The sequence below is a fragment of the Vicia villosa genome, linkage group LG6 (assembly GCF_029867415.1).
Source record: "Vicia villosa cultivar HV-30 ecotype Madison, WI linkage group LG6, Vvil1.0, whole genome shotgun sequence".
In the NCBI taxonomy this organism is placed as follows: domain Eukaryota; kingdom Viridiplantae; phylum Streptophyta; class Magnoliopsida; order Fabales; family Fabaceae; genus Vicia; species Vicia villosa.
In genome coordinates this window covers 142,740,059-142,756,154 of record NC_081185.1, presented here as the reverse complement: position 1 = coordinate 142,756,154, position 16,096 = coordinate 142,740,059, and the positions used below count along the sequence as shown (strand labels likewise).

Sequence of the window (16,096 nt, the reverse complement as noted above, 5' to 3'; positions counted from 1 at the left end):
GTGAGGTTTTAGTTGTACTGATGTTTCAACTATTTTATCAAGAGTGTGATTCTATTGAAGTCTCTCTTGATCGATTGTTGAGGCTAGCCTTGCAAAATCTCTATTAGGTTTCCGAGATTAGCCTGTCAAAATTGAGTTCTTGGGTTCATGAGCTTAGCTTATGAAAAGCTCCACTTTTTTTTGAGGTACCAGCCTTGTAAAATATTTCAAACGACTATATATATAATAATGTTCATGGGCATAACCATGTGCAATCTCTCTCAACTCTCTCTATTTACTTTCACTCATTTACTTTCCTTTGTCTTTCTTTTCTTTCATTTATTGTTGTTATATATATCTTTAACTAAACTTGTAGATGTTGTTGATTGGCTGTAATTTTTGGTAAAACTAATTGTGATTCTATCATGTCAAAAACAGTGTCATGACATGCTTTATGTTGTTGTGAAGTCCTTCATTATGCAGGCCTTCACCTGATGTCAGGGCCGATGTCATGACATTCGCAGCTGTTCGTTATTTTCTATTACTACTTATGATTGTATGATCTGATAAGACCTTATGAGCTATATTTGGTAATAATGGATTCTGATCTGTTTCAAGGACGTCTTGGATGATTACTATTATGAGTTCCTTGTGTAATGGAGATTTGTTTTAATTAGGGCAAAAACTATTTTGAGGATCCAAGGCCCAGTTGCTGTACTGCCTGAAGGCTATTTAATCCGTGCAGGTGCTGCTGTTGCCGTCAGGGGTTTTTTTGTTGAGAAACTGTTAGAGCTCTTTTTGATTTAGTTTTCTCGTTGTAGTTTTCTTGTAAACCAAACAATCATCATGATGATTGTCTTGGTCTAGGCGTTTTTGTTTTGAGTTGTAGAAGTACTCAAAGCTTTTAAGCAGGAGTACTATTGTACTTGATCAAAGCTTTTAAGCAAGATCAAGTTGTGTTTTTCGAAGAGTGTCTTCTTATGTTATTAGTCTGTTAGTTCTTCATCACTGCTGTGATTGAGGGGGAGTGAGTAGGATCTCTAGTCTAAGTTGTTTAGATTGAAGTTGCATTGGGTAGATATTAAGTGAAAGGCGTAATATTGAGTTGTATTACCTTGAATTGATATTACTTATAGTGGACTTCCTCCCTGGCTTGGTAGCCCCCAGATGTAGGTGTGTTTGCACCGAACTGGGTTAACAATTTTCCTGTGTTGTTTTCTGTTTACACTTTGTTCATTTGTTTAAAAACATTCAGATAGTGATGTCGTGACATCCTGTAAGACATCGCGTGTCTGAGTCCAGAATTTCAATTGGCATCAGAGCAGGCACCCTGCCTGTTTTTACTGGGTGAGATCTAGGGAAAGTATTTTCTGGTTCGATGGACAAAGAAGGTGGTGGATTTATTATGAGACCACCCGTTCTGGATGGCTCTAATTATGATTATTGGAAACCTCTCATGGTGGCCTTTCTGAAATCTGTGAACAGCAAAGCATGGAGAGCTGTGAACAAAGGATGGGAACATCCTGTTATTACTGATAAAGATGGCAACAAAACTCTTAAACCAGAGGAAGATTGGGACAAAGATGAAGAGGCATTGGCGCTTGGCAACTCTAAAGCCCTAAATGCTTTATTCAATGGAATTGACAAAAATATATTCAGACTGGTTCACCAGTGTGAACTAGCCAAAGATGTCTGGGATATCCTAAAGACTACTCATGAGGGCACCTCCAAAGTGAAGATGTCAAGACTTCAACTGCTAACTACAAAATTTGAAAATCTAAGGATGAGGGATGATGAAAGTATTAAGGATTTTCATATGAATTTACTTGATATTGCTAATACCTCAGGAGCTTTGGGAGAAAAAATGTCTGATGAAAAGTTGGTAAGGAAAATCCTTAGATCCCTACCTAAGAGATTTGATATGAAAGTTACAGCTATAGAAGAGGCACAGGACATCAGCAAAATGAAGGTAGAAGAGTTAATTGGATCCCTTCAAACCTTTGAGATGGGAATCAATGAAAATTCTGAAAAGAAGAACAAAAGCATAGCTTTTGTGTCCAACTCTCAAGAAGAAGTTAAGGAAAGTAGAGAAGAGAATGTATCTGAATCTATAGCTATGCTTGGTAAACAATTCAACAAAATTATGAGAAGGATGCATCAGAAGTCAAGACCTAATGTCAAGAACATCTCATCTGACATCAATAGATCTTATGACTCTGGCAGAGGAGTTAAACCAGAAGAAAAGTACAACCACAACAAAGGGATCCAATGTCATGGATGTGAAGGGTATGGACATATTAGAGCTGAATGCCCTACTTATCTCAAGAAACAAAAGAAAGGATTGTCAGTTTCCTAGTCTGATGAAGATTCTGAGAGTGATTTTGAAGAAGAATCAGCCAAACATGTCACAGCCCTTACTGGAGTTTGCAATTCTGATGAAGATGCTAGTGAAGATGAGCTAACCTTTGAAGAACTGGCAATTTCCTACAGAAAGCTGTGTATCAGAAGTGCTGAAGTATGTCAACAAGGTGAAAAGCAGAAGAAATACATAGCCCAGTTGGAAGCTAATAACAAAGAGCTTAATGAAACTATATCTGATCTGAATGGTGAAATTATCCTGCTACAATCCAAACTTGATCAAATGTCAAAATCTGTAAAAATGTTGAACAGTGGCACGGATATGTTGGAGGAGATCTTGCAGGTTGGAAAAAGTTCAAGAGATATGTCTGGTATAGGATTTATTGGTGCAAAGAAATATGTCCAAGATAGTAGCAGAACTAAACCTGAAGCTGAGATGTTGAAGCCGATGTCAAAACATGTGACTTAACATCACGTGAAAGGTAAAATGAAGAGAAAGTTTCAAAGATGGAGATGTCATTACTGTGGAAGATTTGGACACATTAAGCCTTTTTGCTTCAGACTATATGGATATCCAGATCAAACTCCTTCTTACAAACCTAAGCAGATCATGCCCATCCAGAAGCAACAATGGAAACCTAAAAGTATGGCTTTAATAGCCCATACATCTCTTAGAGTTTCAGCCAAAGAAGACTGGTATTTTGATAGTGGATGTTCCAGACACATGACTGGAATCAAAAATCTGCTTGTTGATATCAAGAGTCATTCTACAAGTTATGTAACCTTTGGTGATGGAGCTAAAGGAGAAATCAAAGGAGTTGGAAAATTAGATGGTTCAGGAGTGCCAAACTTAGAAGGTGTTTTGTTAGTCAAAGACCTGACTGCCAATCTCATAAGCATCAGTCAACTCTGTGACCAAGGATATCAAGTCAACTTCACTAAAGCTGAGTGTGTGGTTACTAATGAAGAAAAGGAAGTAGTAATGAGGGGTGTCAGATCCAAAAATAACTGCTACTTGTGGGTGTCTCATGAATCCAGCTATTCTACTATATGCTCTAAAGAAGAAGAAGCAAAGCTATGGCACCAAAAACTTGGTCACCTTTATCTGAGAGACTGGGCAGGCAGTGCTGATGACAGAAAAAGTACTTCAGGAGGATGTTCCCTCTTGGGAAGTAGCTGTTCTCAACTTGTTTGGATGAAACAAATGTTAACAGAATACAATGTCACACAAGATGTCATGACATCATATTGTATCAACTTAAGTGTCATCAACATTTCAAAGAATCCCATTCAGCACAGCAGGACCAAGCATATTGATATTAGACACCACTACATTAGAGATCTTGTTGAGGACAAAATAATTGGCTTGGAACATGTTGCTACAGACCTTCAACCTGCTGACATTTTTACAAAAGCCTTAGATACAAATCAATTTGAAAATCTAAGAAACAAATTAGGCATTTTTCTTTGTGAAGGATTATAGCAATTAATTGGGGGTGGGGCCAGCACTATTTCTCTCTCCAAATCTTGGATATCATTACACATTAAAGTGTATTTTCCCCCCCTTTTACAAGTTACCCAAACGGTTTTCATTCCTCCAAAACCTCTCCTCCACACTCACGCTATCTCTCTGTGTTTCTGCATTCATCACTCTTTACCCAGCCTCTCATTTTCTCTCACCATGTCTCAGAGTCCTTCCTCAAAGGAATCTTCTCCTACTTCTGAAACAGCATCAGGCTCTAGGGCACCAAAAGTTGTGAGCGATCAAGATGTTGTGCTGGATGTTGTGCCATTGAACACTGTTCCTCCTTCCGATTCTGCTCGCAGTCAACCAAGAAAGATGCATGCAAGAAAATCAACCGGAGGATCTGTCCCAGAAACTTTTTCTGTCCAGGGTAGAGAGGGCTCTTCCTATGTTCATAATGCGATTGCAAATATGGTCACCAGAATCTTGAATGAAGGGCACAAAGTTGAAGGGATTTCTGTTCCTCTAGCCCAAATGCCTGCTTCCGATGATGATCAAGGTGTGCAAGATGATGAGACCCCTGTTGATAAAGATGTTAAGACTACTGTTGGTAATGATGAGACATCTACTGAGAAAAATGATGAGACTCCTGTTACCAAAGATGTTGAAACATCTGAAGCTATCAATGTTGAAGCATCTGATTCCAAAGATGATGAGACTCTTGCTCCTGAGAAAAATGAAGAGGTTCCTGCTGTTCCTGCTAAGAAAGATGAAAACCCTAATGTGCATGATGTGGTGGATCTAGATGAACTTGATGATCCTATTGATATTGCTGATGATGACCTCATCTCCAGCATCTCCAACAGGGTCAAGGCTCGTAAGGGAAAACAAGTCTGTGAGCAACATTCTCTCAAGCCACAGGTTACTCCTCTGAAGACTGTTACTAAAGAAAGGATGAAGAAAGTTCCTACTGGACCCTCAAAATCTGGAAGCAAAGTTAGTGTGAAGAAGAGGAAGGAAAGAAGTATTTCTGACTCTGAAGCTGATGTCCCAAGTGATGTCCGTGACATCCCCTCCAAGAAGAAGATTGCTGTTACTAAATCTGCTACAAAGATTCGTGATGTTCCTTTGGATAACATATATCTACACTATGCCTCTAATGCAATCCAGTGGAAATTTGTGTATCAAAGAAGGCTGGCCCTAGAAAGAGAACTAGCAAATGATGCTCTGGAAAATCAAGAGGTTATGCAGCTCATCAAGTCTGCAGGTTTGATTAAGACTGTTTCTCAATTCTATAAATGTTATGAAATGCTTGTGAAGGAGTTTATTGTTAATTTGTCTCAAGACTGTGCTGATGGTAGAACAGATGATTTTCATAAAGTTTATGTTAGAAGAAAATGCATAGAATTCTCCCCTACTGCTATAAATCACTATCTAGGTAGAAGTGCTGAAGCTCAACCTGAGCTTGAAGTAACTGATAATGAGGTTTGCAACACCATCACTGGGGGTAAGGTTAAAAAGTGGCCCATCAAAAGCAAACTGTCTGCTAGTCTCTTGACTGTCAAGTATGCTCTGCTGCATAAAATTGGTTCTGCCAATTGGGTGCCCACAAATCACACCTCTACCATTGCTGTTGGTTTAGGTAGATTCATTTATGCTATAGGGACCAAGACTGTGTTTGACTATGGGACCTATATTTTTGACCAGACTATGAGACATGCAGGTACCTCTGCTACTAAGCTTCCTATTGCCTTTCCATCCCTAATATATGGAATCATCCTAAAGCAATACCCTGGCATCTTGAAATCTAAAGATTCTGTCTGCAAAAGGGAAAGTGCTTTGACTTTTCACTACAAGCTGCTTCAAAGGTCTGATGCCTCAACATCTGCTGGAACATCTCAAACTAGCAAATCTGTGACCAAAGCCTCTCTTATAGCTGAGCTGAAGGAGACTTGCAAAGAGCTGGAAAATAGGAAGATGAAGCTTGAGCAGCTTATACAAAGTCTTGAGCAGTCTGCTGATAGTGATGATGATCATGCTGCTGGTGGTGATGATGAGAAGATGGATGCTGATATGGATGCTGATAGTGAGGATGAATATAAGTCTAGTAGCTCCAGTGATGAAGAGATAAGTGAGGAGGATGATGATGATACTGCTGGCTCTGAAGATTAAATCTTCATCTGATGTTTGGCTCCTTTTGTGGCTAAAAAGGGGGAGTAATGTGTGTTTGTTGTTTTGATGCAGTAGGATCTGGGTTGATTGTAATGGTTGTATTGTTTGTCTTGATTGTTCTGATGATCTTTTTCTTTCTTGGACAATGTTCTTTTTGGTTCCCTTTATTTGGGTGTTCTTTGGTTCTTCCTGACAATGACAAGTGGTTTCTGTAACAATTGATTAAGTAGTTAGTTTTTGGTGATTAATCAAGTTGCTGTTGTTTTTTTTACAGAATTTATTTTTCTGTTGTTGGCTGCTGTATGCTCTGATATCTGTTTGCATCTATTATTGTTTTAGCCAAAAATTCGCCAAAGGGGGAGTTTGTAGATGTTGTTGATTGGCTGTAATTTTTGGTAAAACTAATTGTGATTCTATCATGTCAAAAACAGTGTCATGACATGCTTTATGTTGTTGTGAAGTCCTTCATTATGCAGGCCTTCACCTGATGTCAGGGCCGATGTCATGACATTCGCAGTTGTTCGTTATTTTCTATTACTACTTATGATTGTATGATCTGATAAGACCTTATGAGCTATATTTGGTAATAATGGATTCTGATCTGTTTCAAGGACGTCTTGGATGATTACTATTATGAGTTCCTTGTGTAATGGAGATTTGTTTTAATTAGGGCAAAAACTATTTTGAGGATCCAAGGCCCAGTTGCTGTACTGCCTGAAGGCTATTTAATCCGTGCAGGTGCTGCTGTTGCCGTCAGGGGTTTTTTTGTTGAGAAACTGTTAGAGCTCTTTTTGATTTAGTTTTCTCGTTGTAGTTTTCTTGTAAACCAAACAATCATCATGATGATTGTCTTGGTCTAGGCGTTTTTGTTTTGAGTTGTAGAAGTACTCAAAGCTTTTAAGCAGGAGTACTATTGTACTTGATCAAAGCTTTTAAGCAAGATCAAGTTGTGTTTTTCGAAGAGTGTCTTCTTATGTTATTAGTCTGTTAGTTCTTCATCACTGCTGTGATTGAGGGGGAGTGAGTAGGATCTCTAGTCTAAGTTGTTTAGATTGAAGTTGCATTGGGTAGATATTAAGTGAAAGGCGTAATATTGAGTTGTATTACCTTGAATTGATATTACTTATAGTGGACTTCCTCCCTGGCTTGGTAGCCCCCAGATGTAGGTGTGTTTGCACCGAACTGGGTTAACAATTTTCCTGTGTTGTTTTCTGTTTACACTTTGTTCATTTGTTTAAAAACATTCAGATAGTGATGTCGTGACATCCTGTAAGACATCGCGTGTCTGAGTCCAGAATTTCAAAACTATCATAAACTATTGTTTTTAGTAATTAATCCTAAAATAATCAAGAATTTTGAATAGTATAATTCACCCCTATTGTTCTTGGAGTCACCTGTTCAACAATATTTCCTTCCTCTAATGACTGACTAGTTAACATGGTTGCCTCAAAGAAAGACTCCTAAAACTTGTAGATGGAAGAAGTTTGGCATTTATAATATGATTATAATTTCAAACAAGGACATGATATTTGACATGCATAACTTTTTGGTTTTATCAACCACTGGTTTGTAAGTATAAATGTTATTTCGTTTTTCCTTAGGGTATGATAACCCCAAATGATATGGGAGAGGTTGTTTGCGCATGAGATAAATATCTTACCAAGTAATTCCTTCCAAGAAATTAGAAAACTAAACGGGGAAAACAATAGATAGATAAGGTTTGAAAGATGAAGAAGGGAGGTTGATGGGTGCTAATCCACAAGTGTACAAACTTATCACTGTAGTTATAAAAGATTATCGATCCCACAAGTACTTAATAATCAACCTCACCGTTATCTGTCGCTTTGAAATCTAAGGGTAATTAATTAAAAGGGAACTTAAAACTAAAGTTTAAAGCTAAAAATTGACTTAAGGGATTAATTAAGGGATACTGGGATGTAATTTCCAATCGTTCCTCTGGGACTCATAGGTTATATTTTAAAATCACTTTTTAGAAGGAAGATATTAGTTTAAAAACATTAGTCCCAACTCTCGTTATGTTAACCTCTGCTATATTTCAAGACCGCGGGAATTTTACTCTCGTTCACCCATTTAAGTTAAGGAATACTCTTTGAAAACCAAAGAACTCCTAATTAATCCTAAAGTGCTCTCATTATATTTAGAAACTAGTAAAGGACCCGTGCGCTCGCACGGGTCACGTAAAGTCGGTATAAATATTTAATATATTTAATATGTTTATGGTTAAAGAATTCTAATAAAAGTTATAATAATTAAACAAAAAAAATTCGTAAATAATAATTAGCATATCCATATTAATTTAATGTCTAAATTTTTATTTGTTTTCAATATGATATTAAAATTGGATAAAAAAGTTCATAGTATTATAAATAAATAATTATTATAAAAACAATTAAATAAATAAAGTTTTAGATACTGTAGAAATGATGTACTAATGTGAAATAGCGGGTCACGTAAAGTCGGTAGGAATAAACATTAAACAAAAAAAATTACGGTTAACGATTTATATAAAATAATATATTAATTAAGATAAACAATTTATTCGATGATAATTAAAAATTCAATATAAATTTAAATAGGTATTTTTAATTTGTTTTTTGCTATAAATATAAAGTCATGTTTGATGCACTAACATGTTTAATAATCTATGCAACGAAATAATTAAGTATTTGTATTACATTATATAATAAATATAAATCAATCAATTATTTTCCCACCCAATAAAATCATTTGACTTTTAGATTATGGTGTGAAATTAATTATTACTATTAAAAAGATATAATTAAATTTACTTCTGCATGTACAGAAAAAGGCATTTCAACAGTTTCCAAAAACTTGTGCACGTTTACCTACTGAAAGGAAGTCTAACAGGTAATGGGAGTTTGAGTATATATAGTACAAAGGACACAGTTTTTTTCCACTCTTCAAGTACCAAATCCTGAAACCTAATCCGTGAGTTGGAGATTTCACAAAATGGGTAGCTTCTCCCAAGTTGCAAAGGCTTGCAGGTACTCTTCGTTCTTTTTTTTCTGTAATCGAATCTCATTGTTTCGTTTGTTTGTTATGAAATGTCACTTTTGTTCATTATTTTTTCTGATTTTGCAGAACTATGAAATTTTTTGTTGTTCAAGACCCAGTCAAACGATTGGCGATTAAAAGGAGGATGAAGCAAAGATCGAAGATGTTGCGGATGAGTTTGAAGACGAAGAAAGAGCGGATTACCAAGTTGTGCACTGAGTGGGCTTTGCATGTGATGGATGGTGTTGCATGCGCCTGGCAAAGGGGAAGTAAGATTCAGAACATAGCAGGGGTGTGGCAGGATGAGATGCTTGGAATCAGGTGGTCGGGGAAGCATCAGGAATTGAGGGGTGGCTTGAGGTTCGCTGTACTTGAAGACGTGGATTTTTTAACGGATGTTCTGGGAAGTGTTGGACTGGAGATAAACCCCAGAATGATAGAAATATCGAACTCAGTGTATATTGGGAATTTTTTCTTTGAAAATGAAAGGTATAAGAATGTTATTATCCGATTTTCCGAAAAGGCATGATATTAGGTTATATGAATTCAATTTAAATTTAAGCATTAAGTCTGTGTATGTTGTTTAAATGACAGAGAATGGATGATATGGACAGAGTTGGTGGAGAAGCTGAAAAGAATGGTTAGATATATGTTTTACGTGTTAAATTATTTGTTGCTGTCATTGTATGTTTCTGAAAGTTAACAGAAAAATTATCATTCTGTTGTATTGCAGGGTTAAAGAATATGTGTTGTTGGGTATTGATGGCTATGGTGAATGAAGAAGTGCAAAGTTTTGGAAGAACAGTAGATTGTTTTGGATGATGTTGTTGGGCTTTTTTTTTTCTATTTCAGTTGTATGTGGATTAATGTTATGTTTAAGACTTTTTGTGTTTGTTATTCATCAGTTTTCTTTGGATTGAAACAGCTAATGTTATCCTTGCTACTCTATAATTGCAATATAATAGTCATATGCTTTGCAACAATGTGTGAAAATCAAATGGATGAGCATGGTTTAAAATTATCATTTATGTACTCCTGTTAGTATAATTTGGTTATGTTTAATATTTTACTTATTTTTCAACATAAACTTCAAGTTAATAGGAGAATGGGAACTCTGATATATATATTGAAATATGCACATAAGCATATCAGTATGGCTAATAAATCTTGAAACATGTATTATAGTTTAGTTAAGTATGTATACAAATATATATATAACTTCCCAATGTTTTTGAAACATATTAGTAAGTGTTGAAGAATAGTAATAAAAATGTTTTGTATAATATTAAAATTAGTGGGATCAATAAGCAAAGTAATATTAGAAACTATATGGAACAAGCCTCACGCTTCCGCTCTATTGGTTTGAAACCTTAGGGTTTCCCTCGTCACGTAAAACTTTTTGGAAAATATTCATTTAAAAATAGAACCAGAAAGATAGTTTAAAAATAAGGTTTTCATGCCAATTTAATGGAGGGAAGGGAAGGGGAGGGGAGGGATTTTTTGTAATTACATATATGTTTGGTTCAAACGAGGGGAGGGGAGGGGAGGGGAGGGGAGGGAAGGGATTTTGTTAAAAAATATGTTTGGTTCACGAGGGGAGGGGAGAGATTTTAATAATAATTTACAATTTTATCCATGTAATTTTATATAAGTGATATGATATTCAATTGAAAAAATTTCATAAATATTTTCTTGGAAATAATATTTGTATAACTGAGGGATTAAAAAATCATAACTTATCGCATAATATTAAAAAAATTGAGTACACTTCATTCGTATTATAACTCTCGACACAAAATAAACTATGCGTTGATAACAACTTTTGAATATATAAAATAAATTATAATAAAAAATAAAAAAATTATAGTAATTATAATTTTTATTAAATAAAAAAATAAAAAATAATTTGAAGGTGAAGAATAATTATAATAAGTTGATGGAAGCAGTAGAGAAAAAATCACAAAAAAAGTAGGAACATGAAAGAAAATAATATTTTTAAAATAATAAAATAAAACTGAGGATATTTTAGTAAATATATTAATTTAATTAATATTAAAACTCAGATCCTCTCCCCTCCCCTCCGAATCCCCCCGATTCGGGGTATACAAAAAGTGTTATTTGGAGGGATTTTGCTCCCCTCCTCCCCCTCCTAAAAATTGAACCAAACACATTTCATTTTAAATATTCCCTCCTCTCCCCTCCCCTCCCCTCCCCTCGCAAGATTGATCCAAGTAGGCCTAAAATACTACTGTTGTGATAGCTCCACAATGTGAGAAACTATCACTTTTACAAGTGATTTTCTGCCTAAAACTATAAAAAGAATCATAGCTCAAAAGTGCAGAGTAATACGATAAAGCTTGGACCATTTTTTCCAATTCAAAATGGCCTTTTATAGGGGTTTGGCATCAGAATTCGTCACCTAAAATAAAACAAAACATGGAGAAAAAACTTAGCCAAGCCTCCAGGCTGGCCTTGGGCCAGGGCAACTAGACCCACGGTCCAGGACCTCAAAAAATCGAGGACCTCAAAATCAAGAAATTGGTTAAAAAATTATTAGGCTATTAAATTATATATACATTTTATGAAAAATATACAAAGACATAGTTTAGTAGCCGAGTGGTTGTGACAGTATCTTGTAACGTCTGTGTTGTGGGTTTTAGTCCCAAGTTAGTCATTTTTTATTATAATTTCATATCTTTACTTTAGTAAATGTAATGCTTTAATATAAAACAATGTATTACTTTAATAAAAAAAAAAAAACTTGTATTAATTTAAGTAACTAAAAAATGCGTATCGAGTCGTAAAATGCGGTATAAAATGTGTTCATCAAAGGTGCTACAAATTAGAAGATTGATAAGTTGATAAGGAATCGTCACAATGGTATAAGATTTAATTAGAGTTTTAATCCAAGAACCAGAAAGAGAATAAAAAGCTCACTCACATTTATCATGAGAAAAAAATTCCAATTCATTTCAAACTTGTCCAAACGAGGCTACAAAATACTTACTTAAAGTAAGATTTCTCCTAAAACTAAGGGTATGTTTGGATATCACGAAATGAACGGAGCGGAATGGAATGGAGCGGAGCGGGATGGAGCGGAGTGGAACGGAGCGGAACGAATGTACCATTCCATTGTTTGGAAATTTTAGAACGGAATAAGACAAATTATTCATTCCGCCCAAATTGGAGGGGAAGGAATATGGTGGTAAGTGATGGAATGGAATGGAATCCATACCACTCCTTTCCGTTCCGCTCCATCCGTTTTTAAATTATCCAAACAACAAAATATCATTTTATTCCATTCCATTCCGCTCCGCTCCATCCGATTCCATCAATTCAAACAAAGCCTAAATGAATCATAAACACCACTCAAGACCCATATTGAGTCACATCATATTTTCCTAAAATAAGGTAAAGGAAGCAAACATCTAGTTCTAAATTAAATCTATTATAATCCCAAATTAAAACTAAATATAATTGTTTCAAAACAGATTAAAATAAAATATTTAATTCTCTTCTTCATGCTACAGGTCCTCATCAATTTATCATTTTTGAAGAAATTTGACCACAGATTTAAGCTCTCTTTATGAAGAAAGGATCCAGATTAATCATGATATCCACAAAGGTTAAATGAAAATTATGGAAAACTCCAAATATGTCAAGTAGGTGAAACATCATTTCATTTTTTCATTCAATGTACCAAAATATTCATTTTCAATGTATGATTTTTTAAAATAGGGAAAATATTTTCCTTCAATTTAACAAGAGATGCACATAATATAAGTCAAATCCTCTCAATTCTTTACGTTAATCTAGATGACATAACATAATTATCTCATTTTTGAAAGACACATCTAATAGAGATTTATTTTTTCCCCAGAATTCCTTAATGAAAATCTTTGACTTTGAAAATACAAATTGGTCAAATTGATTGTACTCTAGAATATCAACATAAAACTATTGATTTTTCCTAAACTATCCCTTAATCTCTTGGAGAGAAAAGAAACATCATACATTCTCTAAGAACTCTTCATAGTCTTTTTTTTTTTTTTTAATAAGCAAAGATGGCATTAAAAAAACACAAGGAGTGCTAACCAACAATTATATAGAAAAGGAGAGTAAAGAAACTCCCCCAAATCCTCTAACAAACATCACCTAATACATAAATTCGGATTGACACACCAATCACCCCAAAGGATGGAATCTACCCCTTTATAAGATGAAAGAAACCATTCCCAAGCAAAAAACTTAACCATACCTACGGTGTCAAAATCCCTCAAGGAAACACCCTCAAACACAATGGCATTCCTACAATTCCAAACACCCCAACAAAAAGTCATTCCAAATAACCAACTAGTATCAACCTTAAATTTGGATTTACAAGACAATTCCAAAAGAGAAAGGCGATTAAAAAAGTTACCCGGAAAAAAAGTGTTGTCAAAACCGAGCCAATCACACAACTTGGTCTACCAAAGAGAAGTAGTCGGACAAGAAGCAAAAAGGTGTTCCAAATCTTCCTCCTCCAACCCACAAAAAGGACAAAGAATCTCCGTAGAAGCTAACATAATCTTTCGCTTAACTAAATTTACCTTTGTTGGAAGTTTGTCAAGAAGAAGCCTCCACCCAAAAATTAAAAACTTACTAGGGATTTTGGTCTTCCAAAGCCGAGCCAAGGAATTCACAAGATCGACACCGAGTCTCACACCCCGAATCTGACCTTCCAACAACATTTCATAGGCCTTCTTCACTGAATAACCTGAAGAATGTTTCCACCAAATGTATGTATCTTCCAAATCATTCGTAGGCGTTCTCCCATCTAAAACCCGAATAAGATCCTCCACAAAATCACCTTCGACTTCTTCTACCAAGTACTCGTCAAAATTAATACGCCACTCCCACACACCCGATATCCAAAACCCGTTATCAATCACTTTAGAACCTAGAGCCTCCATAAACCGATATATAGAAGGAAAACGGTCACAAAGAGGAGCTCCTCCCGATAACCATCTATCTAACCAGAAATCAACGTGCTCACCATTTCCCAGCTTGCATATGAAAGCAGATGGGAACCAATTTTCCAACGGTCCACTTCCTCTTGAGCCCACCGAACAAAGGTCTTTCCACCAAAGCGACGCCTTGTTTCTTTTGTGAATCACATTATTGGAAAGCATAGCTCTCCTAATGTCACTGTACCTGCAAGAAAGAAAGTTAGTCCATAAAAAAATTTCCCCATTAAGAATCCTCCATCTCCACTTACTCAACAACGCCTCATTAAACAAACCACAATGTTTGACTCCTAAACCTCCTTCCTTCTTAGAAAGACAAACTTTATCCCACCCAATCCAATTAATCTTCCTCTTATCCTCCTAACCTCCCCACAAAAAATTCCTTTGAATCTTAATCATCTCTTTAATAACCACTTTTGGCGCTTTAAAGAATGAACATAAAAATTGGAATACTAGACAAAACCGAATTTAAAAGCACAACTCTCCCACCAATCGATAAATGTTTAAATCTCCAAGACTCCAACCTTTTTCTTAATTTGGATACCACCGGCCTCCAAACCTCCCTCCTCCTATGATTTATGCCCACCGGTATACCTAAGAAAGAAAAGGAAAAAGATCCCACCAAACAATTAAGAAAGGTAGAAGCCGCTTGTATAAAATCCGTTTCCAAATTCAACCCCACAAATCTACTTTTAGAAAGATTAACTCGAAGTCCGAAAACCAACTCGAAACCTCTTAGCATGGCCTTAATACTCCACAAGTTATTCCACGACCCATCACCAATCAAGAGAGTGTCATCCGCAAATTGAAGAATCTCAAAATGAACTTCATTACCAACCTTAAAACCAACATAATCACCCAAGCTTGTTGTTTTCTTCATTAACGCCGTTAAACCTTTCGCTACTAAAAGAAAAAGAAACGGAGAAAGAGGATCCCCTTGACGAATCCCCCGTGAAACAACAAAATCTTTAGTCGGACTTCCATTTACTAGAATTGACATTGAACTAGTAAAAACCAAAGCTTCCATCCATTTTGGCTCTTATGAATTGTATGGTTATTATACCTGCTTCATGATCTTTCAATTTCATGTTTCAAACCTCATGTCCTATGTTTTGACAATCAAATTTCCATCCACATTATAGCCAATCCTATCTTTCATAATATAACAATATCAAGAAACTGATTGCCCTTTTGTAAGAGAGAATGTTCAATAAAGAATATCCAAGCTCTTGCCACCAAAAATATGTAATTTTTTTTACCCAAGCTAAGCATGCTCAAGATATACCATACATTTAACCTTTAAAAACTATTATTTCAAAAGAAATCCTAGTTTTTTTTAATAGGGATTTAGGCTTAAATACAAAGAGGACAACAATGTACAAAATGAACGGAAGAATCACATATGAGTCATGTTAGCATTATTTAATAAGAGTATCATTAATATTTAGTACATACACAATGATTTATTTGATAGAAGATTGCATGAGTTTATATTAAGGATATATATATATATATATATATATATATATATATATATATATATATATATATATATATATATATATATATATATATATATATATATATATATATATATATATATATATATATATATATATATATAACAAATCACTCAAGAGTTATGGAGAGTTAAGTTTTTAGGTGTTGATAAATCAGTATGTTGTTTCTTAATTAGGAAAAATCATGGGTTTCCTTGTGCTTGTAAGTTGGAAAGGACCTTATTCGTTCATAGACTTTAAGCTTCCAAATCAACCTCCAACCATTCTTGTCATTTTGCCTAATAAAATTACACATTAAGTTATACCTATATGAAACAATAGACTCACCTTTTTTATCACTTGACAAACAACAAATATCTCTTTCACTATTAACATCTATAGGGAGAATAGTTATGATTATAGTCACCATATTTTAAGGAAGCAATTGCTTTAGAAGATCCATATTCAATTGTCCATGTTGATCTAATAAGTCCACTAAATGTTGACAATCAACCATATTGACAACATTCATATTAATATCAATCAAATTCATACTAGGTTCAACCCAATAATGAGACTAA

The 16,096-nt window shown here is 35.1% G+C and overlaps 2 protein-coding genes across 2 annotated transcripts; one reads left to right on the top strand and one right to left on the bottom strand.

Moving 5' to 3' along the window:
- Positions 1–8,751: 8,751 nt before the first annotated feature.
- Positions 8,752–9,845, top strand: LOC131612605 (uncharacterized). Its single transcript, XM_058884371.1, has 4 exons — positions 8,752–9,000; positions 9,098–9,499; positions 9,605–9,650; positions 9,744–9,845. Exons 1-4 carry the CDS (start codon positions 8,966–8,968, stop codon positions 9,747–9,749), a joined length of 489 nt encoding a protein of 162 aa, XP_058740354.1. The 5' UTR covers positions 8,752–8,965; the 3' UTR covers positions 9,750–9,845.
- A 3,631-nt stretch (positions 9,846–13,476) lies between these two features.
- On the bottom strand, positions 13,477–15,043 carry LOC131614863 (uncharacterized). The gene is made up of 2 exons (XM_058886402.1): positions 14,541–15,043; positions 13,477–14,203 (listed from the first exon to the last, which is right to left on the bottom strand). Exons 1-2 carry the CDS (start codon positions 15,041–15,043, stop codon positions 13,477–13,479), a joined length of 1,230 nt encoding a protein of 409 aa, XP_058742385.1.
- Between the last annotated feature and the right edge of the window lie 1,053 nt (positions 15,044–16,096).